This window comes from Martes martes, assembly GCF_963455335.1.
Source record: "Martes martes genome assembly, chromosome: 8".
In the NCBI taxonomy this organism is placed as follows: Eukaryota; Metazoa; Chordata; class Mammalia; order Carnivora; family Mustelidae; genus Martes; species Martes martes.
Window position 1 is genome coordinate 87,188,996 of NC_137895.1, and position 22,535 is coordinate 87,211,530.

The following is a 22,535-nucleotide window of genomic DNA, read 5'->3' on the forward strand; positions in this document are numbered from 1 at the left end:
ACAGGAGAGGTAAAAACAGACACACAGCTTTATCCACGGACAAATCTCAGCACTTTATTCATCCTTCGGCAGGGAGAAGGGGGCATTGCCCCAAGATGGTCAGCCAGCCAGGTGGGGTGGCTGGAATACGTATTGTGTACCCAGATAGTAAATACAGCACTGATTATGCAGAAACAGGAAGGGAAGCAATAAGTTAAAAGCCACATAAGTTACGAAAAATAACATATATATACTTTATGTATCTTGTATCCCCACTGAGGATTTGCTCCCTTGGAAACCAATAAATAGGCAGAGAAAGAGCAGCAATCAGCACCCTTTTTGGGACTTCAGGGATGAGTCTATGTCCGATTTCCCTCCAGCCTGAGCGTCAGTAGCCCTTCAGCGCCCCCCACAGGCATGGAGGACCTTGAGGCCTTGCTGAGGCCAAGACCTTGGGGGATCATGTCCTGGAAAGTGAGATGAAGGAATCAAAGATTGGGGCTAGCAGAGGAGTGAGTCAAGGGACAGGGAGGGAGCAGGGAGGGAAGGAGAGAGGGTGGGTGGTGGAGTGGGCAGCTGGAGCCACCAGGATGGCCCTGCAAGCCCCAAAGGTGAGGGCCAAGACAAGGAAAGAGGAATGCTCCTCCGAGCACCAGATCTTCTCTTTGGATGCAGAATTCCTTTTTGGTTGTCACTGGAGCTCCCCGCCTGGACCAGAAGGGCTCAGAAACTCCCAGACCTGCCTGGACTGTGCCTTCTTCATGGCCCTCCACTGGGGAGGTGAGGAGGGGGGAGTGGGTGTAGTGGGAAGAGGGGGAGGAGGGGGAAGAAAAAAAGAAATTCTAACCCCATAGGTGTGGGTGTTCCTGGGCTCCCTGGCAAATGCAAGGAGGGATAGAAGGGAGGGCCGGGCTGTTCGGCCTGATGGAGAGAGCAGGGACCCTGAGGGGGGGATTCATGGGAAATGGCCCAGGGTTTCGTGGTGGGGGTGGGGCTGGGGGGTTCTCCAGACTTGGTCTACCAAAGCCAGATTTCAGGCTTGGGAGACACCTAGGCATGGGAAGGGGGGAAAGGTGTGGTGTTTGGGGGGTGCAGAGAGCTTGGATCCTGGGCAGGGTGGTGAACCCCGGGGTGGCAGAGAGCAGAAGGAAGGGGCAAATTCCCCTGCCTGGTCTCAGGTTGCCATCTGGCCTCCTCCTCACAGGGGGTTTATCATGGCAAGATTAGCTTCTGGAGAAGGAGCCAGGAGGGTAGGGGCACAGGCATCTGGGCTGACCTCAGAGGCTCATGCTCAGGTCCCACAGACCCGGGGAGCTTCCTCCCTTCACTGCCTAATACTGTCAGGTCTCTGGGGGGCGCCCAGATCTCTGGTGCAGGAAACCCAGGGGTGCTCCGCACCCAGCCTCCCCAGGAGCTGCAGATGGGGGGAGGGTGCCCAGGTCGTCCTCCTCAGTCCCTGATCCAAGGCTGGCTGGGGCTGGGTGAGCGAGGGCACCAGCCTCGGTCCTGAGGCAGAGGCAAGGTAAGGCTTGATATCGGAGTTTAGGGCAAGGGTTGGGCGAAAAGAGTGGAAGGTTCCTTGGTCAGAGCCCTCTGTTTGGGGAGGAGCCTCGGAAGAGAAAGGAGGTGGAGAAAAAACTGATCCCCAGTTCCAGTTTCTCCAGTCAGGAGACCTCTGGCCAGAAGGTTGGAAGGATAGGACTGAAATATTGAGATGGAGCGGCGTGATTCTTAATAGCTGGTGACAGTCCTGTACCACCCTCCGCCACCCACAGAAAAGCAATCCCAGTATTGAACGCTCCCCCTTTCAGTTCAGGATCAGGTTTGCCTCCCCACCCAACCCAGAGGCTCCAAGCTGCTTGCTTGAGTCCAGCTGAAGTCCCTCCAGCCGCAGGGGAGTGACCTAGGCTCCTGGGCTCCAGCTGCCTTACTCTGACACCTCTGACTCCTGCAACAGGAACTTCTCGGACATTTCGGTGATTTTGATCACAGGGCCTTTTCTGTTCTTCTTTTTCCGGGAGGGCGCTCTTGAAAGGCTGGGCTTGGAGGCAGCTACAGGGAACATAAAGGGTGGGGCAGGGAAGGGGCTGGAGGTTGGGGAACCACGTAAAATGACACCTTTAGAGTCAGGATTCCCAGCACCGTGTTCCCTTCCCCGCCATGGGTCCCTAGGGAAGTAGACTCACCGGTTCTGGATCTGGACTGCACCACGCTGACCATGGAGGCTGAAGGCAAGTCCATTCTGGGGGAGGACAGAAATGGGAGCATGAGAAGGGGTCTGTGGCTTAAGCCCCCCAACCTGCCCCTAGGCCTGGGGTCCCTGGGGAATGGCAGGTGGAGGGCAATTTTTGGTTGTTATTCCCAGTCCCTGGCTGCCCTGCCATGTGACCCTGGCTAGCCAGTTTGTCCTCTCTGGGCCTCTGTTTCCTCTCCCGTGCATAAATGGCTAACATTTTACAGAGCACTTAATTGTGACAGACATTTGCCTGCAGAATCGTATCAATCCTCCCCACCATAGGCTGTATTATGATCAGCCCATTTTCCAGATAGGAAAACTGACGATTTGATGAATGGGCCAAGGTCCCAGTCTGCAAGTGGCTGAGGCCGGCCATGATCCCAGGTCTTCCTAGCTCAGGGTATCTTGATGGAGGGGGAATCTGGATTTGTGTGGGGGTGGCCCTCTAGTCCTGCCCCTCCCACGGCCCCTCACTGCACCCTGCCGGGCCACAGCCCTCACCGGCTCTCCTCGCCCTCCACCAGCTTGCGGTAGGTGGCGATCTCGATGTCCAGGGCCAGCTTGGTGTTCATGAGCTCCTGGTACTCGCGCAGCTGCCGGGCCATGTCCTTCTTGGCTTGCTGCAGGGCGTCCTCCAGCTGGGCCAGCTTGGCTTTGGCGTCCTGGAAGGCCAGCTCTCCCTGCTCCTCCGCCGTCTTGATGTTCTCCTCCAGCTTCAGGCACTGCAGAGGGAAGGGGCTCGTGAGCACTGGTGGGAAGGAGGGAGTGGGCCAGGAGCTCACCTCTGCCCTCCGTGGGGGTGCGCAGGGCAGGGAGGGCTGAGCAGTGGAGTTCTTGGGTGTGGCAGGGGGTTGCCTTGCAGCAAGAGGGCATTCAGTGAGACTTAAGGAGATACATTCCAGAGGCCATGAAAAAAGGAGGATCCACAGTGCCCAGAGGAGACTGTCCCAGCTGTCCTGACAGGGCAAGCACCTTCCCCAGAGCACTGGCTAGAACCGAGGCCAGGGAGGGAGGAGGTGGGCTCTGGGTGTTTGTGGTGGTGAGGCTCCGTGTCACTCCCACAGCCCTGGTCAGTCTACGGAGCACCTTCACCTGTGATACTCATGGGATCCTCACAGCCATCTTAGGAGGACAGGAGAGGAAACTGAGGCACAGAGCTGCTAAGTGACATGCCCAGGGTCTTTCATGGACTCAGTGTGTGTGTGGGAGAGAGAGAGAGAGCCCTCGAACTCCTCCCTGCCTCACCCCCACATGGGTCCTGCAGATACTCACATGGCTCTTGACGGAGAGGATCTGGGATCGAAGCTTCTGGATGCGCACGTTGAGGTCAGCGATCTCACTGCGGCTACTCTGGAGGCTGTTCCCAAACTCAGCTGAGCAGGCAGCCCGCTCCTCCAGCTGGAGGGCGTGTAGGAGGTGACAGTGAGAGACAGTTCACTGTGTCCCTCCCAGCACCCTTGCCCCTTGCCCCTTGTGGCTCCCTTTTTCTCTCACCTCCCAGGCCCTCCTCCTGCTCTGCCCCCCAGCACTGCCCCCGCCAGCCTCGCAACACCCAGCTCTGGCTGGGCCCACCCCTGGCCTGCTGTTACTGGGTGGCAGCACTGGGAGCTTCTGATGGGAGCAGACCCTGGCCTTTCTCCCAGGGCACGGCCCCTCAGCCCCCTGCAGTGCGGGGCACTCACATTCTCCATCGTGGCAGTGCTCCCCACTCCCCTCTCAGTGCTCAGAGCTGAAGGTGACTTCAGCCTTCCTCAGTGCAGCCCCTCCTGCCCCCTCCGTCAGCCCGAACCTGTCTCCGGGAGTAGGCCTCCGCTTCTTCCAGGCTGCGGGCCGCGATGGCGTCATACTGCACCTTCACCTCCTCCACGATGCCGCTCAGGTCGATGTGGCAGCGGCTGTCCATGCCCACGGTCACCGACACGTCCTTCACTTGGGCTGCCAGGTCCTTCAGCTCCTGGCCGGGCACAGACATGGGGGCCTCAATATTTTCATTTCTCCCCATCCTTTAGGATCCCTCTTTCCTCCTCCTCTCTGTCCTTCTCTCTGCTTAGAAAATGCTAGCATTTCCCCCAGGGGACTTGTCACAGGTCAGGCTCTGGCTTTCCCGCGGTCCTCCCCACTGTCCTCGCCAGGCCCGCAAGACTGCCAGCCCCAGGTTACAGAGAGGAAAGACATGGCGGCCCGGAGAGGATATGGAGACAGCTGTGGGCGCAGAGTGGGCCCCCAGAGCCCTTGCTGCTCCCGTCAAGCTCCCCTAGAGGGGCAGAGACAGGAGCCGGAGCCTCTGTCTGTCTTTCTAGCCCCAGCTTTGCAGCCGCATTGCGCATTGCCCTGTCACAGTGAGTCAGGTGGCAGGGAGCAGCCAGGCACTTCCGGAGGCAGGGGTGGGGCTCACCTGGGGGAGGGAGGGCGAGGGGCGCACAATTACTCCTGCTGGCATTCACAGTTCCCCTGACCCTTACTTAAGTACTTCAGTCAGCAAGTCTTGGTCAGTGTTCCCATTTTTCTGATTGCCTCGTGTGTGTGTGTGTGTGTGTGTGTGTGTGTGTGTGTGTGTGTGTATGATATATATGGTTTTTCTTTTGTTTGTTTGCTTGTTTGTTTGAATCCGGACCCAAAGAAGATCCCTATATTACAATCGGTCCATATTCTCCAAGTCTCTCTTACTCTGTAGGCATGCCTCCGTCTCTCTCTCTCTCTCTCCCCACCGCTCTCTCTTCTTTGCTATTTTTTGTACTGAAAACACTGGGTTGCCTGAAGCAGTCCCCACAGCCCGGACCTTACTGGGGTGCACGGTGGGCTGGTGTGGAGCCTGCTCTTTGGCCTCGTGCATGTCCTGAGACCTGGCAGCTGGAGCTGAGGCCTGCTCGGATCCAAGTTCAGTTTTCATCTCATGACGGCATTCTGACCTTGGGTGCTGACTTTGGGCCCCCTGCTGACCCTCAGTCTGGCCTTATGCCACAGAGTGTGTGGCGTTGAGCCTTTGGAGTCTGCAGCTGCCAAGGCCAGTGCTCTGACCCCCAGCTCGTACCCTGCAGGGTGGGCTGGGTCAGTTAGAGCCCCAGGGATGGCTGTGGAGGCTTGCTGAGGAAGGCTGCCCCTCCCTAGGCTGCTGGCTGCCCGACCCTGCCCACCCGCACCCCTGGTGACCAGGATTGGCTCCCGCGAAAGGAAGCTTGGGGCGAAGGTCTGCTGGGGGCACCCTGTCTCCATCCCAGAGGGGCAGGACACGGAGCCTAGTGGCCGGCCGCCCGTGAGGTCTCCTGATGAAGGATTTTGGTTGATCTTCAAATGAACTTAACAAACATCTCTGGGCAAAAGCAGGAGGAACGTGCGGCCCCTTGGCAGAAAGAGGTGGATGGTACCTACAGACTCATGTCCCGTCTTTGTTGCTTGGATCACCCTCAGGGATTGACATTGCTCACGTGGAACCGGGTCCTGGGCAGGCCTTGGCCATGGACACTTTCAGGAATGCAGTTTTGAGGCTTCCTTGGTCAACGAGCTATGGGGACGATCCGTGGGCATAGAGAGTTCCAGAGAAAGCCCTTTAGCCCAGGCCCGAGCTGGCATTTGTTATGGGCCAGGAAAAGGGCCATTGTTATGTTGGCATTTGTTATGGGCCAGGGCCCTGTCAGAATGCACTGGAGCAGGGCTTCTCCTAGCAGGGAGAAGGGATTAGCAAAACTGAGCAGACGGAGCAGCCTCGAATCCTTTCTGGAAAGAGGTAGGGTAGGTGAGCAGGAGTAGGAAGCGGAGGGTTTAGAGCATCTGTAGGCCTGTTGAGGCACGCTGGCCCCTGCTGGGCCGCAGAGGGCCTAACAATGCTGGCTTGCATGCTGTCACCACGGGACGGGCCCTCCAGGCTGGCAAGAACTGAGCCAAAGTGAAGTTTAAAGCTTCTCTTCAGAGCTGGAGCTGGAGCAGACGGCCTCGTGTGGGACCATCTTGTTTGTGGTCCCCGGGTCAGGGAAGGTGGTGACCCTCAGAGGGGATTTAGTGCTGCTCCATGAAATGTCATGCTTAATTAATGGCACCAGGCTCTGAACACTAACCCCTTCTTAGCAGCTGTGTAACCCTGGCCAGGTTTTTAAATCTCTTGGAGCGTCCGTTTTCTCATCTGTAGAATGGGTATGATTATAGAATTGAAACCAGCTAGCATCTGTTAATACTTACCACGTACCAGATTCTGTTCTCACCACTTTAGGATATAGTAACAAAACAGATCCTCACCGCAGGCCAATCAGCTGGGCTCTATCATTTCCCCCATTTTATGATGGGGAAACTGAGGTATAGAGAGATAGAAGAACGTGCTGGAGCTCACAGAATGACGGAGCCAGGATTCAAATTCAAGCTGCTCTAACCATGATCCCTCCCTTTATAGGGTTGCCATGAGGAGTGAATGAGATTACACCTGGAAAGCATTTCCCACTGTTCCTGGGGCATAGTAGGTGCTCAGTAAATAGTTGCTAAGGATACTACTGTTGTAACCGGTGATAAAGGTGGGGGGTGGGGGTGGTGAAGAGGTCTAGGGGCTGAGGAGTCTATTTCTGGAGCAGTCTCCCTGGAGGCATGAAGGCAGGCACCAAAGCAGCATAGGCACACCAGGCTCTCTCTGCAGAGAAGGGCCTTCTGGGAGGTGTGCCGGCTGCAGGGGGGCTGTCGGTAGATCACCCAGCTCGTCTCCCCGGAACAATAGCTTATGAGTGGGGTGGGTAGCATTCAGGCTGGAGGCAGCCAGGCCCCAGGTCCCAGACACACCTGGGAGCTGGCGTGTACCTTGGAAGCAGAGGGGAAATGTGAGCCCTTGGGTCCTCTCGCCAGCTCATTCCTGGAAGTGAGGGGCAGAGGGGTTGGCCAGGAGGCTGCAGTGTATACAATGAGGCCCTGAGCGGCCCATGGCTATTGGCTTCTGAGAATTTATCCTGGCTACGTGCGTGTGTGCGTGTGTGCAGGTGGGCAAGAGGGAAGGGCTGTTTTCTGAAATGCATGAAAAGCCGTGTTTTTCTGGTCTGGTTTGTGCTCCAGAGTCGAGACTAGAGTGTGCAGCCCTCCTGGGGCTCCTCATGTCCTGCCGTGTTTTTCTTTCACCCGAGACAGCCATGGTGGGCACCTTCCTCTGTAGAGACCTGCTCGGTCCCACAAGCCCTGTGTGGTCGTGGGCACTTGAAATTCGGCTGGCCCGAATTGAGATGAGTTGCAGGCGTACGGTGCACATCTGATTTTGAAGACTTGATGTGAGAAAAAGAGTGTAAGAGAGTCTATTAATTTTTTGTATTGGGCACCTGGGTGACTCAGTCGGATAAGCATCTGCCTTCGGCTCAGGTCATGATCCCAGAGTCCTGGGTTGGAGCCCCGCGTCGGGCTCCCTGCTCAGTGGGAAGCCTGCTTCTCCCTCTCCCACTCCCCCTGCTTGTGTTCCCTCTCTCGCTGTCTCTCTCTCTCTCTGTCAAATAAACAAAATCTTTAAAAAAATAAAATAAAATGTAGTTACTAGAAAAACAGTTGCATGTGTAACTGAAAAACAGTTACTGTTTCTCTTAGTGCCAGCTTAGAGACCCACTGGTGTGGGGAATCTTTTCACCATGGGATCAGGGCTGCCTTCTCAGCCTGCAGCAGTGCCTGGAGAGAAACACAAACCTTACAACCTGACACCAACTTGGCACCTTGCTGCCCCCAGAGTAATAATCTCTGGTCCGCGCACCGAGCAAGCCCACGTTCACAGCAATCCCTCTTCTCCACAGCACTGCCATACAGCACGAGCCATACATTTACCCTCTCTGTACCACCCCCCCGCAGTACCCCCAGGAGCCACCAGTCACAATGAGAATGAGATCTAAACCCTGACTCGGGGGTGGGGCTGAGCTGACCCCAGCCACAGCTGCTCCTTCCTCTCTCCTTCATCACCAGACTCACTGCTGCCTGAGATGCTTGGCCCTCCTTCTGCCCAAAGCCCTCTTGGCTCTCCACCCAGTCGGCCCTCCGCAGTCTGGGCCTTCCCTCACTTGTACCACTTCTGAGAAGCCCCCTGACCTTGACTTTCCCCTCCCCCTCCCCCTCCAGCAGGACCACATCACTGGGTTCTGGGCAGCCCGGCTCTTTTCATCCTCCCAAATGATCTTGCTCAGATGTTTGTTGACTTGCTTATTACCTGTCTCCACTCTTAGCTCAGTGGCAGCCCCTGAGAGCGTGGACTTGGCCCATCACGCTCATGGCTGTGATATCGGAACCAGGCACCCAGCAGGTGAGCAATAAACACTTGTTACATGGAAGAACGGATTTAGTCATCAGCAGAACCTGATGAGCCTGGTATCATCACTCTCCCCATTTTACAGATGAGGAAACAGGCAAAGAGAGGAGAAATAACTAGTCTGAAGTCATAGAAATGGAAAAGGAAAGCCAGGATTGGGGTCCAAGGACTGCTAAATCCAGATGGAGCAGGGGCCAAGAAGATGTGTAGGGGTGCCACTGGCAATGCCCAGGCCTGTCACTGGCCATGCCTGGCCTACCTCCAGTTAAGTCTCTATGCTGGCTGGGCCTCGCTCGATCCTGGCTGGGAGCTCGGGCTCTGGGCTTGCCGAGGTGCACAGAGCCCAGTGTAGATTCTGAAACACTGGGCCCACTGCTGTCTGCCTGGCTCCACAGTGAGTGTGGGCAGAGGAACTCCTAGCCCACTTCTCCAGCCAGTCAGCGGGCCCTGTGCCCTGCTCACCTCCAGAGGGCTCAGCCAGGAGTGGGAAGCTGCTCAGGGCAGCTGATGTCCTGGTCTGCCTGGAACGGCTGCCTTCCTGCTGCTCCCCAGGGTTGTGCTATTCTCTCCGCCAGGCCATTGCCCATGGCCACAAACAGGTCTCAGGCCCACTGAAGACCCCACCGGGGGCCGAGCCTGCTGGAAAGCAGAGTGACCTGTATGCGGCCACGAGGCCCCATCTTCCTCTCCACAGGACGAGGCCGCCAAGCTGTGGTCAGCAGCCCCTAGGGCCACTTTAGCAGAACCTTAAATTTAATGTAATCCTTATTTTTTTAAAGACTTATTTATTTATTTGAGAGCGAGCGAGCAGGGGTAGGGGCAGAGGAGGAACGAGAGAGAATCTCAAAAGGCTCCCTGCATGGTGCTCGACCCCACGACCTTGAGATAATGACCTGAGCCAAAACCAAGAGTCAGACACTTAACCCTAACCGACTGAGCCACCCAGACGCCCCCATTTTAGCAGAACTTTCTGATGGCAGTGGTGACGTTGGCACCAGTGGTTTACAGCACACCGGCTGCCAAGTCCTGCCATGCCCCCGATCTGCTCCCAGCTGAACCGCAGCATGACTCTTCTACTTCTGGACACAGGGGATGTGGTGCCCGGAGGCAGAGTGGAGTGGAGGAGAGCGTATGCAGGCAGCAGCGGGGCCCATCTGTGGGCTGCACTGGCTGCGTGCTAGGCCTTGTGGGGTCATTGTACCCCCGGGCTCAGCAGAGGACTTAGGGACACAATCAGAAGATATCTGGAGGCTCCCCTGTCTGCATTTACCAGGTCCTTTTTGTTCTGGCAGAAGCAAGCATTGTCTGGGAAGCCAAGAATCTGACTGCAGGTCCTCCCTGCCTAAGCCCTGAACCGGGGAAGGCCAAGGGCATGACTGTCCGGCCTAGGCCTGTGGGTGCCTGCCATTTACGCCGCAGGGATGGGGAGAGATGAGTCCAATAAGAACAGCTATTATTGGGCGCCTGGGTGGCTCAGTGGGTTAAGCCTCTGCCTTTGGCTCAGGTCATGGTCTCAGGGTCCTGGGATTGAGCCCCGCATCGGGCTCTCTGCTCAGCAGGGAGCCTGCTTCCTCCTCTCTCTCTGCCTGCCTCTCTGCCTACTTGTGATCTCTCTCTGTCAAAAAAAAAAAAAAAAAAAAAAAAAGAACAGCTATCCTTAGGCTGGTTCCCTGTCTCTCAAGCCACTTTCCAACCCAGGGCCAACATGCCCTCTGCACTCCAGCACATTCCAAGAAATAGGTCCTTCTTGAGCATGAGACCTTTTGGGAATTTGCCTGTGCTCCATGAAAGGAGGGGTGAGGGGACGTTTTGGGTTATTGACAGCAGTGCGGGAAGGGGATGGGAGAGCGTTAGGTCTGTGTTATGTCTGTGATGACTGCTGAAGGTTCCATGCTTCGCTAGACACCCTTCCCTCCCCTGCATCCCTTACCTGGGGACAAGTCAGCTCTTGGCTCAACAGGACGCTGGTCTCATTTTCTCACCTGCTCATAGATGTTTTTCATCAGCTCCACAAAGCTCTGCAAGCCTTTTAACTTGGTTTCCAGTTCGGTCCGACGGAGACACTCCGCATCCAGGTCCTGGGGGCGGGAGCAGTGGTGAGTACCGGGGAGGTGTCCCAGGGTGGGAGTGGGGTGCCCATCTTCCTGAGGGAGATGGGGGTCATTCCCAAGGAAGCCCTGGCTCAGTGCCTGGGAGAAGCCACAGGGTGAGGACAGGTACCCTTGTCTGTCTGTGGTCCCAGGACTCAAGCCTTGGAGGGCTTTGCTTGGGGAGCCTGAGGGAATGAGGGCAGAGGGTCCATGAGGAAGGAGCCCCTGGGGCAGGTTGGGCTGGCTACCTTCTTTAGCTGGACGAAGGTGAACTCCATGTCTGCACGCTTGGAGATCTCCTCCTCATACCTGGGAGGGGAGAGGGAATGAGGCAGCGGGAGAGAGAGAGAAAGAGAGAGAGAGGCCACTCAGCTACAGGTGGCAGGAGCTTGGGGTATGATTAACCCTCCTGGACTGGGGCTCAGGGCCTCTGCTGCCACGTTTGGTGCCTTGCGCACCAAAACTGGCCTTTGCCTTGGGTAGATATAGCCCGTCGTCTATGACACATCCCTTCTAAGCCCATGACACCATTCTCTCACTCCTTCTGGATGATCAGCTAGATCTCTCCCCGAACGCATCTGTCCCCTTCCTGGCTTTTCGTCATAGCCACCTCCTCCAGGAAGCCTCTCCTGATTGCACAGCGCTGTCACCCTAACTTTGTTCTCTCACCTTTTCCCTCTCTCCTCTCCCAAGAATCTCCATTTCCTACAAGCTGTGCCTTTGGCGGAGTCTACTCTGAGCTGTCTGCTCACAGATCACCCTCTCCCTCCTCCCATCCTCCCCTCTGCATTGCTAGCTGGTAGGACACCATTCCAACATGTTCCCTCCCAAGGGGAGAGTGTGGATGTTGCAGACAGACCCACAGTGTATTCTTGGGCAGGTAACTGCACCTCTCCTTCATCGGCTCGCCCATCTATTAGGGGTGTGTGTGTGTGTGTGTGCATTTGTGTGCACGTGCGGGGGTCAGACCAAGCCCAACCCTGACGCGGTGACAGATGTGCATAGTAGACACTCCATGAGGGTGGGTTCCCTCTCTTACCTTTGCCTCCTCCTTGTTCTACTCCTCCTTGTGTTGCAAGGAGGACATTGTTGGAGGAGAGACAGGATCTCTGGGTCTCTGACCTTAACTTCTGGCTCTAATCAAACCTCTTGGCCCTCTCCGGGCTGGGTGTCCGCCACCACAGACTTCTTGCTCTCAGCCCTGCCTGCCTTCATGGATGTGGGGCTTCTGTGGCTTCCTGTTTTCTTCCCTCCTTTCCAGGGAATGCTTGAATCACTGGCGGCTCTAATTACAGCCGCCTGCCCGCCCCGCTCCCTGACCTCACGGGCAAGGGCAGCGTCACCCATCGCCCACATCAGCTGGCTGGGCCCGCCATCACTCAGGCCTTGTTTCCTACCAGCCTTTACCTGAGAAGCTGAGGGGAGCAGACCCCAGCGGACGAGAGCCCGCTGGACACTGGGTCTCTGACACTCAGTGTGCTTAGCATACACATTTTCCTGGTCACAGCCTTGGCTTCCCGGGGTCTGCAAGGGGCTCTCAGGGTGCCGGTCAAGGGCATAGTGTGGAGGGAGGACAGGGGGAACTGGTCGGCAGTCTGGGGCCTACCAGAGCCAACAAAACGCCCAGGAAGCTTTTACTTGTGCCCTTTTCTTTGCAAGGAAGCTCCAGAGACTCACTACCTGGGTTTAGATCCTGGCTCCTTGCTAATAGGCCATGGGACCATGGCTAAGCTGATTGTGTGCCTCAGTCATGACAACACTGATGTCATGAGGGTTATATAAGTCAATATACAGAGCGTTTACAACAGTGCATGACACCTGCTAAATCTATCATTATTACCTGAGCTCTGTTCTAGCTAACACCAGCCTTGGCCTCTAGCATTTCTGGAGAGGAACCGTGGGAAGCCTCATGCAGAGAGTGGGTGGTTCTCTGCACTTCCATCCCACTTTCCACTGGGAATTTGGTGGCCTCTGAGGGGTTCTGTGCCCTGGGGCATGGGTCTGGGGAACCCCAAGCTGAGAAGCCCCTCACTGGCTGGCCCTCCCTGTGTAAGCCCAGTGGTCAAGGCTCTCCCCTTCTTCCCTCCCATCTGGATAACACAGTTCTGCCTGCTTTGGAGCAGGACCTTAGAGAGAGCTGTCCAGGGGGTGTTCTCTGAGGTGTCGAACCTCCTCTCTATTCCTCACTGTCATTTTAGTCTTTTTGTATAGCCTTCCCTCCTCCCTTTTTACCAGCTCCACTGGATTTCAGCCCTAGTTCACCCCCTCAACCAGATGCTCTTACGCAGTGAACCTCCTGCACAACTGTACACGACACCCCCAAGTCATTTGCTCTGTGGCCTTGGGCAAGTGGTTTCCCCTTGGGGGGGCCTCAGCTTCATCCTTAGTAAATACAAGGGTTAGCTAGATGATCCTTGGGGTCCTGGCTACGTCCTTTTGGAAGTCTCTATCATTATAGAGACTTAGGTAAATGCTATCTCCTCTACTCTACTCCCAATCCCCTGCCAGTCTGCCAGCCACTAGTTCCCAAACCCATTCCCAGCCCTTTTCAGCTTGTCACACCCACCCCGGGCTCCCCACCCCACCCCCCCAACTTGTTTATTTCTGGGAGTGAAGCTGATCTCATCGGCCTTGTAGAGACAAGGCACACCCCTCCCTGTCAGGGCTTGGCCTGGCATCTCCAGGCTCCTGGGGCCCCCCAGGCTCTACACAGCCAGGCTGCAGCTTCCTCAGCTCTGGTGGTGGATCTAGAAGCCCTCCAAACTCACCCCCCCCAAATCTGGTGGGTTTCCTACCCAGAGAGGGGGAAGAGAGGCCCTGAGCCAAAACAGCAAGCTCAGGCTACAGGTGGAAACCAGGCGGCCAGCCAACTGAGGAGGCTGAACCAGATTAAAGCAACAAGTAGTGTTTGTATAGAACTTCCAGTTACAAAGTTTCTCCATGGATGTGATCTGGCTGGGCTCATGGGAGAAGCCTCCTCCCACGGCTGGCTGGGGTTACAGATGGTCTTAGTGCACATGGCTCTGTGACCCAGGACAACTCCCTGCCCTCTCTGGGCCTGTGTTTCCTTCCCTGTGAAAGGATGATCCTCAGGCCCCCCATCCAGCCATTCTCTGGTTCTTTGAGGACCAAAGAGCTGCCAGACATCAGTGAAACGACTCTTGGATTCTGGTGTGCTAACATGATTCCCCTCATCACGGTCAGATGTTGAAACTAGGCAGCTCAGAATGGGCAGTGAGGTTCCCTGTGGGTTTCTGTAGTAGGGCGGGGCTGGGAGAGAGGTGGCCCCTTGGCCATGGAGGGGCCCAGCCATGAGGAGGAGTCCAGTCCAGGGCTGCAGATCATGCTTATTGGCCAGAAAGTTCCAACTAGATCCACAGATGAGGAATTTGAGGCCCCCAGAGTGGGGAGAACTTGCCACGTGACCATCTTCTCTGAATGTGGCCTGAGCAGGGGAGGTCAGGTGGAGAGGGGGTGGGCAAGCTGAGCCACAGCCCAGATCTGGGCTCTAGACAGGCTGCCCCAGCCCGTTGGCTGCTCCCAAGACTGCAGGCCTCGCCTTGGTTTGGCAGGTGTTGGGGCTGGGCCAAGCGCTGGAGGAGGGGAGGGGAGGGAGGGGTTCAGGCACATCCCACCCTCCCTCACCCAAGCAGAGGGCCTCCTCAAAAGGAGATCAGACCAAAGGAAGGAGCCCAAGGACACAGCCTCTCTGCTTCGTCTCAGCCTCCCCGTTCTTGAAGCCTTGCCCGATGTCTGGTCACAGATGTCACCTCTCCTGTGAGGGACCCAAGCACCTGGTCTGCCTCTCCACGTGGCCCAGTTCAGTTCAGCAAACCTGTGTCAAGGACTACTGTCAGCCTTCTAGGGGGTAGAAGAGTGGCCATTTATGGTGGTGTGGGGCCAGGCTGAGCTCCCTACTTCCTCCTCTCATGCCAGCCTCAGGATGGCTCAGCATCACCCTTCCCACTCCACATGAGGGGTACTGAGGTTTGGATGTTGAGTGACTTGCCCAAGGTCACAGAGCTAGTGAGGGGTGGAGGCCAGGAGTGAACCCCTTTCTAGTCTGTGAGCACATCACAGGCCGGGGCTGTGGCTTCCTCATCTCTCTAGACCCCAAGGCGTCCACGGAGGTCAGGCAGGCATTACCCACCGGGACTGTGTCTTTATTCCGACAGACCTCACCATTTCTGTCCCCTGCCTGCCCCTGCTTTCCTTTCCAGCCCACTCGAGATCAAGTTTCCAAACCGTATCTGAGGCAGGAGCCCATCTGTTGCTCTAGCCGGTGACAGTTTCCCATTGCCAGTGTAATGTGGGGGCGAGAGCAAATGTTTTTACGGGCACAGGGGAGGGGACAGGGACTGCGGTGGTGTCTGGGGCCGGCGACCGCAGGGTGTAGCTGCCAGTCAGCATGAGACTGACTTGGTTGCAAGGGCCACTATTTGAGACGGTGGCTCTGGGTTCACTGCCATCTCCTCCCGGTATTTAGAATACTGGCCGACCCACAGTAGGTCCTCAGTAAGCCCGTCTGTAGTAGATAGATGTTCTTTAAGGACCTTTTCTCGTTTTCTGGCTTGGGTGCCCGGGGCCTTGCGTCTGGGGGCAGGTTGGTTCCCACCCTCTGTCCCTGCCCACTGCCCCTCCCGGGCACAGCCCACCTGATTCGAAACTCCTCGACCTTCTGGAGCACCTGCAGCAGGCTGGCCTCCAGCTGTCCCCGCTCCTGGTTTACTTTGCGTAGCTCCTCCTGCAGCCGTGCTTGGTACCCCTCGTAGAGGTGCCCGAGGTCGAAGGTGCCAGAGTCCTGACCTTGCAGGAAGTGCCAGCGGGTCTCCAGCAGCTGGTTGCGCTGCTCCAGGGCCTGCACCTGGGAGAGGAGGGGAGCGGCAGTGAGAGCGCCTGGTGTGGACAGGTCAGGCGCCGATGCATGGGGCCAGCCTGCGGGCCCGCATGTGGGCTGCCGGAGGCCCGGGCAGCTCATCTGCTCTGAGCTCACCACCCAGGACCTCTCTCGGCGCATCCAGATCTCATCTCCAATTGCTGATGCTTCACACAGAAGATGCCAAGATAAGGAGGGAATCAGAAAGGGGTGGAGCCAATTAGCCAAGGTTTCCTCGGGGAGGAGCAGGGCCCAAGAGAGGAGGGAAGGGGCTGAATGTGCCAATGAGATGACAGGCCCTCCACGTCCGCCTGGGGCTTGGGTGGGAGACCCCAGGGAACGTAGGGTGTCAGAGCCCTGTCTGCCATCCCCCCTCCCACCCCAAGCCGACAAGCCTTGTCTCATCTTGCCGTGGAAGCTCCGCAGGGGAGGGCCTGGTTCGTCCTTCATTGTTAATCCTTCCGACAACCCAGGACTTGGAGCTTCTCCAAGCCTCAGTTTCCCCTGCTAGAAGTTGGGGCTGACATGGCCTGTCCTGGCCACCTCTCAGGGCTGCCTGGGGGAGGAAGCTGGGGACAGGCCCTGGGACAGTAATACCAGCAAAGGTTTATGCATTCCCTACTGTGGGCCAGGCCTTGTTCTAGAAGCTGGACATCTTTGCCTCATTAGTGCCCCACAACCTGATGGGCTAGGGGTAGTTGTGGCTACATTTTACAGAGAGGCCAAATAACTTGCCCAAGGTCACTAAATTAGCAAGTGGCAGAGGCAGGTGTGGAATCCAGGGTGGTGGGAGTTTAGATTCTTTCAACCCTCAGAACTGGGGGCTCCTGTCTGTGGCTGCAGTCTCCGTGGGTGCCGGGACCCACCTGCCCTTCCTGGACCGGCTTCTGTCTCTAGTTGGAGGCCAGTGTTGCCTTGACGGTGACGACTGCGAGAGCTCTGGGCACAGCTGTTTCTCTCAAACTGCCTCCTTCCCGCTCTCCTGCTCACAAGGCTGCAGGGACCCCCAAGGCTCCCTGCTCAGCCAGCGCATGCTGTCAGGATCACTCTTGAATCCTTTCCTGCCTTCTACCCAGTCCATCCTGGAGCAGCCTGGGGGGGGGGGGGTCCCCTGCCTCTGCCCAGGCTGCCTGTCCTCTCCAGGCTCTAGCCTTCCTCTGACTGTCCTTTCCACCATCCCCGTCCTTCCTGTCCCTCCCCATTTGCGCTCCCAGCTCCCCTCCTGCAGGAAGCCTCCAACAATCAGAGCTCAAAGGGTGCCAGGCTGGCTTAGTCGGAAGAGGATATGACTCTTGATCTTGGGGTTGTGGGTTTGGGTGTAGAGATTGCTGAAATAAAAAAAAATTTAAAAAAAAAGAAAAGGAAGGGAAAAAAGAAAGAATCGTAGCTCAGAAGAAGTCCCCAGCCCCCTGGCTTTTCTTACGAGGTGGTCAGTTTATCTGCTCCTCATTTGTCCGGACCTCTCACCCTTCCCGTCAGACTGGGAGCCGCCTGCTCTCTTCTTGAGACCCCTACCATTTGGTGCCCACGCCAGGGGCAGCTAGGAGAGACGGCTGGGGCCTGGCTCCTGGGCAGGCTGTGGGCACTAGGGTGTTGTGACGACCAGCCCAGTGATATTCCCTATGACCACAAGCAAGCCGCTGGCTGCGCCTTGCCCGCTGCTGGCACTGGCTCCCGGGATCACTGCTCAAAGAGCCAGAATCCTAGCCAGATCACCTGGCTTGTACTCTTCATCTACAGAGGGGGAGGTGAGAGCCCAGGGTGGTCAAGGGACTTGTCCAGGATCCCATGGAGACTTGGAAGCAAAGCTTCCCAGGCAGGCGCATCTGATGGCCGCTGCCCACTCTGGACCTTCAGGGACTCTCTGTTTCTTCTGAATTTGGGGGCCAGGGGGGCCCTCCTCTTTCTTCCTGTCCTGCCCACATTCTTGGGGTTTTCCTGTGACACCTGACCATTCTTGCGAAGTCCCCTTTGACAATGCATTAGACAATACCGGCTGGAATCCTGGGCTAGGGCCTTCGTGGGCTGTCATTCCCCTGCTTAGCTCCCATCTGTACTGGGACGTTCTGCTTACAGCCAACCTAAGCCTGCAGTCTGCTGTTGTCAGAGCCAAACAGGTTCCGTAGGGATGGCAATCAGGAGGGTTTCTGTCCTCCTGGCATGTTCGAGAAGGATCTCTAGTGGGGGGAGACACTTGCTCACTCCACCTTCCTTCAGTTTTGACAAGCCAGAGCCCTGTGTTTACACTGAGGGTGAGGTGAGAGGAGAGATGTGAGGCTCCTTCCTCCACCCATAAGCAACAAAACACCCTTGACACCAGGAAGTTCTTCCCTTAGTCTAACCTCAATTTCCTATGCTTCTGTACTAGCTGCTGGGAGAAGGCGTGCATTTGGCCAGCCAGTCCAGTCACAGGGCACTTTTGTCCCCTGTCCCCTGCTGCCATGTGTGTGTGTATGTGTGTGTGTGGGGGGGGGGCAGTGTCTTGTTGTCTCAGTGGGTGAGGATGGAAACTCACCCCCATCCAGGACCTTCCCAGCCCAAGGCTCCTCCCTCTCTGGAACAAAGGCCTAGGGAGGGCTCAGTAAGCAGTTAATTGCTCTAACCTGTCAAGGCTGCTGATCCCTCACCTCTGGGTCCCCTTCCTCCCGGTTCTGGCTGACCCCCCAACCCCTGAGATCATCGGCTGCACTCCAGGAGGGGCCTCAGAGAGCAAACCCCTGGTCTACTTGCCTCCCATTTTACAGGGGAAGAAACTGAAGCCCGGAAACACAGAGCTCCGTATGACCCAGCGCCACCGTCAGGCTGAAAAGCAGGCTCAGCCAGGGGTTGGGGGAGATGTGCTTTTTGTATTGGGAATGGAGCAGCCCCAGTAGCCTGGAGTTCCTGGCTGGGGGGTCCCTGCGGAGGGAGGCTTCCGATCCTTGGCCCACAGTCCCGGCAGTGGCGACCTGAGTGGTGACCCCAGGGTGCGCAGGTCCTTCTCCTCCCATGGGGGTGGTTATCAGTTGTCAAACTCCCAGCCGACCAGGAAGGGCTTGTTTGTGCCCTTCTGTAAGCAAATGCCGGCTGCGCAATGGCTCCAGTGACTTCCAGAAGCCACACGGGCCCACAGGAAGACATTGTGCCCGTCCCGCTGTCTCTGGGCCTTTCACTGCCCCTCTTAGGTCCCCTTTTTATAGCCTCCTCAGGTGGGCTGCTAGTGGTCCTTTCTCTTGTCCCGTCTCCCTCCCATCTGTGGTCTGGACATGCAGGAGACAGGGTCCAGCCAGCAGCCTTCTCCCCACCTGCCTCAGCCTCCCCTCCTACCGCTGCTGCTCGCTCTTCTTCCTCTCAGGACTGTATCCCTCCCTGTCCTCGCATGAGCTTGGGGCCATGTACAGAGCAGGAGCAGAGCAGGAAGGTGGAATGTGAAGCTCAGAGAGGGTAAGTGGCTTGCTTAAGGAAATACAGCCTGCAAAGGAAAGAACCAGCCCCGCTCCAGGGACCCTCGGCCAGCTCCTGGGGATCAACCCCCCAATCCTCTTTCTCTGCCTTCTCTTCCTCCTTCTCCTGCTTGGTGCTCTCTGATTTCTCTTGGTGCCTCAGAGGGCCCAAAGGGGATGAGGAGTTGAAGGGCCCCTGTCTGTTTCTTCTCTGCCTAGAGCCCCCAGGCCTGCGTGGTTGTGGCATCTTGCCCCGTGAGCCGCTCCTACCCACGACGCTCTCCCACCCTCCCTCCCTCTTCTCAGCTCCTGCCTGGAAGGGGCCAACTAGGTTCAAGAGCTCCCCGGGCTGGGCCCATTGACGATATTTTTTATTTAACAAGCAGAACCCACTTGGTACGTGGTAAGTGCTTCATAAATGCTTTTCAAAAATTATCCCATTTGATCCTGACCAGCCCATGACATGGATGCATACTGAGAAACAGAGAGGGTAAATAATTTGCCTGAGGTTAAACAGCTGGCCAGAGGTGGAACCAGGATTCAAATCCAGGAATGGAGTTTCTCCGCAGGCCCTTGAGGCCTTTATAGGGAGACAGGGAGGGACATGAGTTAACAGTTTGAGCTAACAGCCCCCTCTGTAGAGCTGGTGGACCAGCTGGGGCTCTTTGGCCCCAGCGATCAGGGTCCCCAAGAGGCTGGCATCCATGGCTCCTGGTGTCCTACCCTGAAGAGACTTGTCTCAAGGCCAAGGCTCTAGGGTTGGGAGGCTCCAGTTCTGCTAAAGACCTCAGAGGACGTCAGCCTGGCCCCTGCGCACTGGACCCCAGCCCCTTGGGCCCCCTCCCTGTGCCTATATACAAGTCTCATCCCCATGGCCCAGGCACAGGGTGATATCAGCGCTGGCATTCAGAGCGAAAAGCCACCCATCCGAGCCAAATTACATAGCTCATGAAGCATTCCTTTTAAGGGATTAAAGCGGTTTCGAGAGGAGGTGGCTTTGCAGGGACCTGCCTCCCAGGGCAGCGGGCTGTTTTCCTAGGGCACACAGCCCAGCAGTGCTGGGCTCTGCACAGCCGGCTGGAGCCGGGGGAGGGAACGCTCCACCTCAGTGGACGGTTGTCCTTCTCCAGCTGTCACTTTCCCTCCTCATCCCCCCACTCTGGTCGCTCTGGGTGTGGGTGGGGGGAGAGGAAAACAAGCCTGCAGACCTGAGTTCAAGTTCCGACTGTACTCCTGGTGGTAGTGTGACCTTGGGCAAGGCACTTAACCTCTGGGATGCTGTTTCCTCATCTCTATAGTAGGGGAAATGGCCACTGCGGAGTGCGGCCGAGGCGGCTAATGACACGTTTGCACAGTTCCTGCAGAGAGCTGGGTGCAAACAGATGCTCCATACGTGTTAACCTTTTCCCCTCTGCCCTTCTCCACGGATGCCTGCCTAACAGGGGACCCTAGCAACACGCAGAGGAACACCAAGACAGGGAGACATGCACAGGAAAGGACTGAAGCAAGGGCAGAAGGATGGGGCTCTGGCGTACTGAGTAGGAGGGAGAAGTTGAGTTTTCCTCATCTGTAAAATGGGCACAAAAGGCCTTCTTTCATAAGGTGTTGAGGGAAACTGAGGGAAACATGTAAAGCTTCCAGCATGGTCTCTGACATGTAGTTATCAGCTGATGCAGCTGTTACTATTATGATCCTTGTTTCTGGGCAGGGCAGGGGGTGCAGAGCTGGGAGGGTCAATCTGGAGAGGTCTCCTGGAGGAGGAGAATGAGGAGGGGGTTCTGGAGGTGAATTGGACTTTCTCAGAGCTCTTGAAGACCATGCCTTGGGGTGGTGATGGACAGGAGTGCCTCACACCAGCATGCCAGCCAGGGCAGTGGGGTCTAGGAAGTCTGGGTGCTGGGGGCTCACTCCTTCTCTCATGTGGGTACTGGGGAGACCTGGCTGCCTGTCTGCTTCTGACTCGAAACATCAATTCTCCGCATTCCTATCTCCTGACAGGCTACCTCCGCATAGCTAATCCAAAGCCTCCTTCTGGAGGCCCCGTGTACTCAGCTCAGCTGACCCTTCTGACCTCCAGAAGCTGAGCAGGTTCAAGGCCTGGAAAGAAGGGTGGACTCTTGGGAGCTCATCTCCTTTGTCCACCTGCCTTGGAGTCAGATGGCAAACTATGTTTCCATCAGCCATTCCCATGACAGGGTATCCTCCTGGCCACATTTGGGGCTCCTCCCTAGTGTCCGCCCAAGGGGACAGTGACCCCAAGCCACGAAGCACGTTATTATCCAGACAGCCCTCAGGGCCATCCCGGGGCCTCTTTCTCCCCCAGCGCCTGCCCGGATGGCTCAGGGACTGCCCTTGCCATCTCTCTGTTCAGAGCCAGCCTGCCGGATCCTCATTGGCTGGGACCGGGGGTGGGGCAATCCTCACGAAACACAGAGCTCAGCCACTTGCCCAGGTCTGAAGGTCCTTAAGTTTCAGGACCCACCCCCCTACTTCTGCTCACCTTGCCAATCAGGGAGGCAAACTTATCATTGAGGACCTTCATCTCCTCCTTTTCTTGGTTCTTCTGCTGCTGGATGGCTGGGTCCACTTTGAGGTCCAGGGGCACCAGCAGGCTGGGGTTCACGGTTACCTTGGCAATGGTGCCAGCCGCCTCACAGCCTGTGAGGCTGCGGGAGCTGAAGCCTGGCCCGGGGGTCCCGCAGATGCCCCATCCCAAGGTCCCAGGCCGGGGGCCGCCCGCAGGGGTCACCTCACAGCTGCTAAGGCTGCTGAAGCCAACGATGCAGGAGCGGCAGGCCATTGCGGCCCCCGGGCCCGGGACACGGGAGGGCACGGGTGTGTGTGTGTGTGAATGAGCCTTTGAGGGATGGCAGGCAGCTGGCTCTGGTCTCAGGCAGGGCAGGCTGGGGACTGAGGAGCAAACACCTGTCCTACAGTGCTCATTAGCTCCAGGAGGGCGGGACGCCTCCCAGCCCGACCAACCTGTTAGATGATGCGATGTTCCTGCCCCTCCCCCCGCACCACGCACGCATCTCCTCCCCAGGGCCTGAGACCTGCCTGCTTGAGGGGGCTCATCACAGGCTCCCCCCACCCATGGAGCTGGGTCTGGCTCCAGGGGAGGGAGGGTAAGGCCAGGCTGGCAGGCGGGCTGGGTGGGGGTGCAGTGGTGGCCGAGGAAGGGCAGAACGGAGGAGGAAGGAGAGAGAGGCGCGGAGAGCACCTCTCACCACAGACCTCACTGCATACCTGAGGGCTGACGTAGCTGGGCTTACATACTTCTGGAAAAGATGAGGCAAGCGCGGGCCGTGCGCTCCCGGAGTGCAGGGCAGCCATCCCGGGCAGCATGCCATCCTGGCACTAGGAAACAACACCTTTTTATTTATCTTCTAGCTGCCTGAGAGTCTCCTGGGCTTATCTTCTCTTCCTGTCTTCCTCCCTCTCTCCCTCCTTCCTTCCTTTGACCTAGGGTTTATTGAGCACATACTAGCACATCCCATTGTCTTAGAAGCTGGAGAGGAAACTTGATGGCCAAGACCAAGAGCCCTTGGCTTTGGACAGGTGAGACTTGAGCTCCAGACTTAGCCTGGCTGTTCGCTGCCGGTGTGACCTCAGGCAGGTTAGCTGATTTCTGTGTCAAGGATGGAAATGCCCACCGCCCCTGTCAGGGGAGCCAGTGTAGCACAGA

At 57.1% G+C, this 22,535-nt stretch overlaps 1 protein-coding gene across 2 annotated transcripts; it reads right to left on the reverse strand.

The window, feature by feature from the left end:
* Window positions 1-31: 31 nt before the first annotated feature.
* On the reverse strand, window positions 32-21,665 carry KRT80 (keratin 80; the record flags this gene model as incomplete). Of its 2 annotated transcripts, none has more annotated exons than XM_080812214.1 (9): window positions 32-2,031; window positions 2,166-2,221; window positions 2,717-2,937; window positions 3,488-3,613; window positions 4,005-4,169; window positions 10,445-10,540; window positions 10,801-10,861; window positions 15,208-15,416; window positions 21,351-21,665. In XM_080812214.1, 9 exons carry the CDS (start codon window positions 21,648-21,650, stop codon window positions 1,907-1,909), a joined length of 1,359 nt encoding a protein of 452 aa, XP_080668340.1. In that variant the 3' UTR covers window positions 32-1,906. The 2 variants fall into 2 exon arrangements, with proteins under 2 accessions (XP_080668340.1, XP_080668339.1); XM_080812213.1 differs by having other exon boundaries at window positions 34-2,066; window positions 21,351-21,650.
* Between the last annotated feature and the right edge of the window lie 870 nt (window positions 21,666-22,535).